General features: G+C 35.4%; 1 protein-coding gene across 1 annotated transcript; it reads left to right on the top strand.

Moving 5' to 3' along the window:
- Positions 1–5364: 5364 nt before the first annotated feature.
- LOC131547138 (C-X-C chemokine receptor type 1-like) lies at positions 5365–8339 on the top strand. Its single transcript, XM_058787474.1, has 2 exons — positions 5365–5478; positions 6311–8339. The coding sequence occupies exon 2, from the start codon at positions 6333–6335 to the stop codon at positions 7359–7361; it is 1029 nt and encodes a 342-aa protein (XP_058643457.1). The 5' UTR covers positions 5365–5478; positions 6311–6332; the 3' UTR covers positions 7362–8339.
- The last annotated feature ends 782 nt before the right edge of the window (positions 8340–9121 follow it).

Below are 9121 nucleotides of genomic sequence, written 5' to 3'. Positions count from 1 at the left end.
AAATACGAATATGATAAACACGAACAAATCATAGAAAGATAAAAACACAACAATTTTCATATTGCTACAGCTAAGTCTCAAGCAAATTTTTGTTGGTCTGGTTTCAGAGTCGGCCTACTACAGTGAAAAACTTTGTGATTTATACAGTACGTGTCTTCAAGTAATGAGGTGTTAAACATGTGAAACTGTAACAAACAATATTCAACATAAGCTAGAATCCAAAACTGTGAGCTTGTTTTACGTTCTGTAGATTATCTCAGTATGAAATCTCAGTTCATTTGCATTTTCAGGCTAACAGCTGAAATACAGACTTATGCTAAACCTATTTTTCAGTCCTTTAGGTTTGGTGAAATATATGTTATAAAATTCAACAACAGGCATGACAACTTTGTAAACACTTAACAACTAATATTTAAGCTAAATACATGATATTTAGAAGGGGGGAAAAAAAGATATACTACAATATTTCAAGGGACTGTGCTGTTGAATACAGTAACTTCATGCCGCATTGTTTCAATAAAAGTGATCAGTTACAGTATAAAGACAATCATGACAACACACAGCTGCTGTTGTGCGTGTTTCCCCAGGATCAAACCTTTTGGTCAGATAAATACCTAAAACATGTGTCTGTGTGCTGGTGCAGACCGTCTAAAATGGTCAAAAACATGCACCTTTCAATGAATTAACTACATGACATCTGTGATTTATTTATTAAAGTCATGTTTAGAGACGTGTACAAATAAAATAGTGTTTCCACACTGTCTTCAACTTGTAATGTGCAGCATTGTGTTCTAAATGAAAGAGATGTACATGTAACAGAGAAACTGTAAGATCTGTGTGTCCCGTGGCCGCTTTGTAGACAGACCAGAAAAAGCTCTACAGTACATCACAATCTCGGTTTAAACAATCTCTTGTAGAAGGACTATCCTTTTATTTTCTTATGTATTTGTTCATATTTTCCTGCAAACACTTGCGACATGATTGACAAGATTCTGAGAATAGTCTTCATCTAAAAACAATGAAAAAGTATAGAGTGGTATCAGCTAGTGGGGTAGGCCATCAAAATCAGCATTAAAACTTTAACAATATATTTAGAAGAGAGGATTTCAGTATTAGGTATTTGTTATACTGATACATATTTCTGTTGCGCAAACATGTTTCCTGTATAAACGACTGTCTATAACCTTTTCAAAGGGAATGTAGTATAATGTCATGGTTCTTAATTGTGGTCACATTACCTTGGCTTTAATCTCAAGCGGAAATGTTGAAACGAGTACGACAAATAAAATGTGCACATCTGAACAAGAGCTTTAGATGTAGTGGCGCAAGAAAAAAGTAATTTAAAACAACATTTACAAAAATATACCCAGATGATCATGAGTGGGTTTTCTGTATTCATATGATATTTTCTTAGTGACTTGGACTCTTGAGTTACATAGAGAGCACTTAAAAATTCCTTGATATTTTGTGTCTGTAGCCTTTTCAAGATTGTGTACGACCTCAAACTTTACTGAATGTGTAGCTTTGAGCACAATAGTAAGATATGTCAATTCAGTTGTAAGTGTAAAACAGCACGCCTTAATTTTTGTGTCGATACTTAATGGGGTCTCACATCAAATAGATGAATAATCGTCCTAAAAAGAAATACCGACTTAGACACTCTCAATAAATTTTCTTAATTTTCATTTATTTCTATAAACACTGAATGCTGATGGCTCTCAGAGAGAAGGCCTCACCTACAGTACAGTCATAGTAGTGACATATACAGTCCAACAAACAAAATGTGAGCCGCGTCGTCCATAATCCTGATCGTCTGACTTAGTAAAATGTCAGTCACAATAGATCAAGAGGAGGATTTCTGTATTCTGTATGCATTATAGCAATTTTTCTTAAATGTATACATTTTTGCATTTTGTAATTCAATGATTTTTAGTCAATTTGCTTTGCGCAAAGATAATTCCGATGTAAAGATTATGTTTGAATTCTTTCTATAACCTTTACAAAAACGTGGAACATCATAGTTCTCAAAATATGTTTGCATTACATCAAATAAATATGACAGAAGTGGAGAAACAAAGATGTTTAGCACATGCACACATTGTAGATGCTTACGTACACCTGAGATGTTGCTTTATTTGAGTCAAAGAAGATGGTGACAGTGACTGATGGCATTCTTTAATGTTTAATGTCGTTGTGTTGAAAAAGATTCTGTGGACAAACACCTCAAGGGAAATAATTTGAAATGGAGGTTTGTCAAAATAATAAAAAGTTCAGTCAAATGTTCAATCATTTTCTTAAATGAATAAGTATGTGCTCGTCATGCTCTCTTTCCCATGCAAGGATTAGCATGAGCTTGCAGAGGAGTCTTAAAACAAATACAGCCAAACAGACGAAATGTGAATTATGTCATCTGCTATCTGAGCAAGATGACTAAATCCAGTCATCCTTTCACAATTGTTTATGAAACAGATTTTCCTAATTCTATATGCATTATAAACATTTTCTTGTCTTGCTATACACTCTTTCTTAGAGATTTGGTCTCTTGAATGTATGAAAGGTTATGGATTAAATTGATCAATACAAGAGTGTGGAAATTTTAACATGCTCAAACTTAAATGAATGTGCAGCTTTCAGTGCAATAGTTTGATTGTTTCAGTTGTAATAGTTTTAAGGGTAAAACAGCAAGACTTATTTTTCATGTTGATGTTTCGTGTGTTCGCACATCATGGACAGACACAAAGTTGCACTAAAAGAAATTTCTCAAAAAGATTTTATGATGACAGCTCACAAAGAGGTGTCTTCACCTAAAAACATACACAGTCCAACAAAAAATTGTGAACGGCTATCTGAAATCTTGATAATATGACTAAATCTAGTAATGTAAAAAAAAAAAAAAAAAATGTTATTTACAAAACACTGTGATTCTTAGATGAGACACATCCCTGACAAAATCTGTTGGCATGCAAAAATACTCATAAATGTTTTAGCACAGCTATTTACACACATGGTACGAGAACTGTAGCCTACATTGTATCAATTTCCATAGTAAATTCATTACCAGTTTATTAGGGTCAAAAGGAATTGATGTTAATAGTTGAAACATCCTTATATTTTATATCTCTTTCATTTTGAAAATCACAGATGCTGGTCTTTTAATCTTTTAGTAAACCGTTTAAAATGACATGATACCTAGAAAATAGTCAAAATGTACAAGTTTTGTGTTCTAGGTGAGAAATTTACACCAATAAAGTTTTCATGAACATTAGAAAACAACATGTATTCCCTGTGGCTGTTAAACATTATTTGAAATAATAAATAATTTGAAAACGTAAGTCTGTCAAATGAGAAAGGTTCAGTCATACATTTAAAAAAAAAAAAACTTTTCTGAAGTAAAAAATTGTGTGTTTGTCACAAACACAACATTTTTGCTCATACTAAAGCATGATTCTGTGCACATCTATATGAGTGAATGCTGTAAAGCCATTAACACAAGCACAAAGAGGATACTGTCGTCCGTTGTCAGTTAGACCCCACAATCACCTTCACTGTCAGAAGTAAATGGACAGGTGAGGTGGACAGTTGGTGGTTTGAATAATTTTTAACTTAAGACTCCTCCTTATAAGTTTATCTATTCAACCTACAGATTAGGTTGTTCTGATCCTACAGAGGTGTTAGCATACACACACTGAGATGATAAAGAAAAACTTGACCAGACATAGCACCTTTTTCAGACGCATATAGAAATTTTCATCAATTGGTGAATTTTTTAATTCTATGTTTCAGTTTTCATACAATCAAAACAGTGATGTCTTAGCTATCAACATTTAGCCTATAGATCAAGCAGAACTAAACCGTTTAGGGGTTTGATATTAGACACGTGTTTGGATGCCTTCCATCCCCCCAAAACAAAGAACTACCCTCAGACATGACACCTTTCTTTTATCCCCAACCTGGAAAGGTAGATGTCCTGACACCTTCCTGCTCAGAAGGTAAGAGACATTAACATACAGCCTATAGATCAGACCATGGTGAGGTGTCGACGTAAACACTGTTATACAGGCCCAGAAAGTCAGGAAAGAGACAGATGAAGAAAGAATGATTTTAGACTAGAAGATTTTAGACTAGTTTGGAAATTTGTGTAAAAAGTTTAGATACTGACTAATTTCTCAATACATGTTTGATACTACCAGTCAGGGTAACGCATTGCAATCCAAATACACAACAACACAATCCACAGATAGGAGGGCTAAGCATGCAAGTCTGGGAACAATTTAATTCACAGATAAGCATCTGGACTGCATGGATCTCACTTTAAGTCATGTAAGTTCTCTTATGCCTAGTTCACACTGCACGATTTTAGCCCGATTTTTCACTCGCCAAAACAACAGCGATCCAACTATTTTGTTTCTTCATTTGCCTTCATGAGTGGAAAATGTACTGCAACTCTTAGGGTCTAAAAAGAACATGTCCAGGCATATCACTTTTTCAGAAGCGTGGACGGATTAGATAGTTGCTGACTTGGATAATTGCTTGCCTTTTTGATCTATTCAGCAACCATTGATGGTAATAGGGACAAATATTTGGAAGAGTCTTTCATCCCAAAACAAAGGACGCAATACCACTCATCTCATTCATTCTTGTTTTTATTCAAAGGTGTGAAACAACTAGAACACTTGATGGACCAACCCATCCGAGATCGCTGTAACACTTCAGAACAAATGGTAAAACAAAATGGCCGAATCATATCCTGATCACAAAATGGCCACTGCCATAAACCCAGTGTCACAAACATCAAGAAAACAGGAACAGGAGGTCAGAGGTCTCAATTTGACACCTGGGTGTCATAATCATAAGGGTCATAAATCAATCACTTTTGACAGCTAGTCCCCCATATTTTCTTCTCCTGTTCATTAGAAGGGGGTGACCCAATACTTTTGGCAATGTAGTGTATATACCCTTAGCTTATGGAGGTACATTCTTTGTGGTGCAGGAAGTTTGTGTCAAGAGTGCCAAAATATGACATTGTGAATCAGACTGTTCATAAATCAATTTTTGCTGTAGTAGCCTAATATTAATGCTAGAAATTCTATGTACTTGGCGATTTTTTTTTTTTAAATAGTCTATTTTATTTCATTATTAAAATCGATTTTCATATTCATCTTGAGTGAGGGGGCAGGATAGTCACTCAGCAACAACAACCCCCCACCCCCCTTTACTGTTGTTTTTGGTTAAAGCTCTTGTGAAACCAAGGTGCTGATGGTATCTCTGCTCTACCTCATTTCTTGATTATTCATACAGGAAGGAAAGGGATGGGTAGCCTAGTAATAAGCAGTTGTTATCAAACCAGTAATTCTTAGAATATTAACAGTTAGTATCAAGTAATTTTTCACTGAATGGTCCCTAAATCCCAGACTGCCAGACCTGAGCGCTGTTAATCAATAAAATCACAGAAAATAAGAATACGGTAAATTCTATACGGTAAGAGAATACACTTTTGCTCTATATATTGACAGTTTGTTCAGCTTTTAATTAAAGATTAGTGGATTAGCCATTATGACTTAATTTGAAATATTTCCCTGAATTAAATCTACTTTTTGATTTATGCATTTAAGACCAGTCAAAACTGAAGACATATCAACTAATTTCTTTATTATTATTTTGCACTTTTAGCACTTTTATGTATACAATACAGATTGTTTCATAGCAGAATCAAAGCAATAAACAAGAAAACTTATGTTGCACATATTCAATCCAATATTCAACATACTGTATATCATTTCAGATGTAAAGCAGCTCTAAAAAGACAAGTGTCATTATACAGCTCAATGTAGGTCAGTGTTGACAGTGTGAATGTCGCAAAGGGAACAAAGTCAGTTGATTGTTGATTCATTTCAGTTTAATAGCACAAAGTTAATTAAATTAACCTTAAAAAATAGTTGTTTCAACTAAAAAGTAAATGTTCATGCTGCCTTAAAATTTAAGTTTAGACAACTCAAATATCCAAGTTGTCATTTAGAGCAATTTAACATATTATTTTAACTAAATTTATGAATTTTAAGGCAGAATTTTAAAGCAGCTTTTTCAAATTGAAACAGTTTTTTACAGTGTAAAACTAGCTTAATTTGTTTATAAGCAGCTCTTCAGAAGGCAGTTAAGAGAGTCATTAAAACTATAAAATAACACATATATGAGTATATTTATTTATTTCATAAATTACATATTGTACAGAATGTCCAAACTTTTAGCTGATAAATCATTTGAATGATTTATATTGAAATATGCTGGCTCTAATAAAGCTGTCCCTCCACAGTTGGCAGTCAAACATCTTAAACATGGAAGCTACTACTGCAGATTTCATATACCCTGATTGGGTGTCTCCCTGCCCAGACAACATGCAGTATATGAACCACGCGGTTTTGGTCTTAGTTTACGTCATAGTTTTCTGTCTGAGCTTGCCGGGCAACATGGTGGTGATCTTCGTGGTGAGCTGCATGGAGAACCGCAGGACGTCTACTGATGTTTACCTGATGCACCTGGCCATCGCCGACCTGTTCTTTGCCTTGACTCTCCCATTCTGGGCTGCTTACTATTACGCCGGCCACTGGATGTTCGGCACATTTATGTGCAAACTGATTTCAGGCTTGCAGGAAGCCACATTTTACTGCTGCGTCTTCCTGCTGGCTTGCATTAGTTTTGATCGCTACCTGGCCATCGTGAAAGCAACCCAATTCCTCACCCAAAAACGCCATCTGGTTGGTATAGTGTGTGCAGTGGTGTGGCTATGTGCCTGTTTGTTGTCCCTGCCCATTATAGTGAATCGTGAGGCCTTTGTGTCTGTATATACGCAGGAGTATACGTGCCATGACAATTTGACCGCAGGAAGCATGGACAGCTGGAGGATGAGTTTGCGGATTCTCCACCACACTTTGGGATTCTTCCTGCCATTAGCCGTCATGATGTTCTGCTACGGTTTCACCATGTGCACGCTTTGCCGCTCGCGCAACAGCCAAAAGCAGAAGGCCATGCGGGTCATCCTGTCTGTCGTGTTGGCTTTTATCATCTGCTGGCTGCCCAATAATATCCTAGAGTTAATAGACACCCTGATGCGAGGCGGCCAGGTGATGGAAACGTGTGAGCTGAGAGACAGCATAGACGTGGCCTTGTACGTCACACAGGCAATGACTTTTGCCCACTGTGCAATAAACCCCATTTTGTATGCCTTCATTGGAAAGAAATTCCGCAACCAGCTCCTGACGTCTCTCTTTAAGAAAGGCCTGTTAGGGAGAAACACAATGTCGAAATATCGAGTGGGATCTGTTCATAGCTCTGGAAGCACAAGGCAAATGTCAGTGACTCTGTAGTCAACTGTTATCCTCTTATAATATTAAAATTATACGTATTCTTCCTCTTTTGCTATACTGTTAAAGAAAGAGTTTAGCCAGAAATTTTATCTCGTTACTATCTCATACAGAATTGTCATTTTTAAATAAACTGTTCCTTTAAGAAAATTGCTTCCACATAAACTAAGTTTTGTTTTTATAGAATTATAGATTTAAAGGTATAGATAAGAACGTGTTTGTGTATCGTTGACTTTCTGTAGCTTTTTTTCTGATGATAATGATCTTTGAAAGGTTTTTTTTGTGGTTTCAGCCAGCACACCAAGCTTTTACTTTGAACGCTGTGTGTTCATATCAAAATGATCTGTGAAAAACACTCTGCAGAGGTTTCAGATTTTGTCGGAAATTAGTAAAAGGTGAAGGTAGAGATTTTCTGTTTTGCATTTTTTTTTTCATTTTGGGGTTGGTAAAATCTCTTATGCTCACCAAGGCTGCTTTTAATATTGTACAATATTATTACTTTTTTTTTTTTTTTAAGTTCATGTTTAACAATGTAATTTATTTCTGTGATGCAAAGCTAAATTTTCAGCATCATTACTCCAGTCTTCAGTGTCACACGATCCTTCAGAAATCATTCTAATATTACATTTACATTTATGCATTTAGCAGACGCTTTTATCCAAAGCGACTTACATTGCATTCAAGTTACAGTTTTTACATTTTATCAGCTCTTGCTTTCCCTGGGAATCGAACCCATGATCTTGGCGTTGCTAGCGCCATGCTCTACTATTTGAGCTACAGGAAAGCTGTAGCTCAAATTAATATGCTGATTTGCTGCTCATGAAACATTTCTTATTATCAAAATTTTTTATTTTTTTTCAAATCTTATTGACCACAAACATTTGAAAATTATTACTATTTTTGTTTTTATTCTAAAATAATGTAAAAAGCAAATTATGTTTTGGCTTCACACGTGTTTCAAATAAAGTTGCTTCAGAAATATATGTCTCTCACACTTGTACATTAAACTCTGTTTGAGTAATCAGTCTGCTCTAGGTCAGGCAATGACATGATTTCACTAATGTCTCCACTTCCTCTCCACAAAAAAAAAAAAAAAACAGAGAGAAGTGAAACAACCTGTTTTCCTCCTTCAAAGAGCACAACCCTAAAAAAACATTACAACATCATGCACACACAAACAGATAAATGCAAAATATGGGTAAACTGTAAAAGTGTTATTAGGTTTTATCTTCTAAATTATATTTAAAAGATTGTTTTATTAATTTTAATGGCTATTTTGACTAGGTGTTAACCAAGATAATATTGCACCTGTCTATGTGGCACGTCATTCATGGATCCTTATTGCGTATAGTTGAAGTCTTGAGAAATGAAAACAGGAAAAGGTGCTTTTGAAACAATACAGTTCACTTCTGTCTTTTTGCATAAACAAACTCTTCTCTAATTCTTAATGCTGTGTCCATCCCATAATCTCAAGTTTATCCTCATCATCAGTGTTAACCTCGGTTTAACCTATAATCAGTGTGCCTACTTCTGTGTGTGTGAATTACGGCTGAAACGATTCCTCGAGTAACTCCAATACAAAAAGTCATTGAGGCAAATTATTTGTGCGAAGAATCGTTTTAGTTCATTTACTAGTGATGCACTGAATTTTCGGCCGCCGCGTGACGCTCCGTTCAATATTGCACTCTATCAGTGCGCATTCTGCTCATTTACCACTCATGCCACTCAAATAACGCACCGACAAGAAATTTCTATGTAGTATA

This window comes from Onychostoma macrolepis, chromosome 09 (assembly GCF_012432095.1).
Source record: "Onychostoma macrolepis isolate SWU-2019 chromosome 09, ASM1243209v1, whole genome shotgun sequence".
Classification (NCBI taxonomy): Eukaryota; Metazoa; Chordata; class Actinopteri; order Cypriniformes; family Cyprinidae; genus Onychostoma; species Onychostoma macrolepis.
Note: the sequence above shows the minus strand (reverse complement) of the source record. Positions and strands in the feature narration are given on the sequence as shown.

Bases quoted from the DNA above. Each gene is read 5' to 3' on its own strand.
- LOC131547138 (XM_058787474.1), top strand. From the start codon at position 6,333: ATGGAAGCTACTACTGCAGATTTCATATACCCTGATTGGGTGTCTCCC.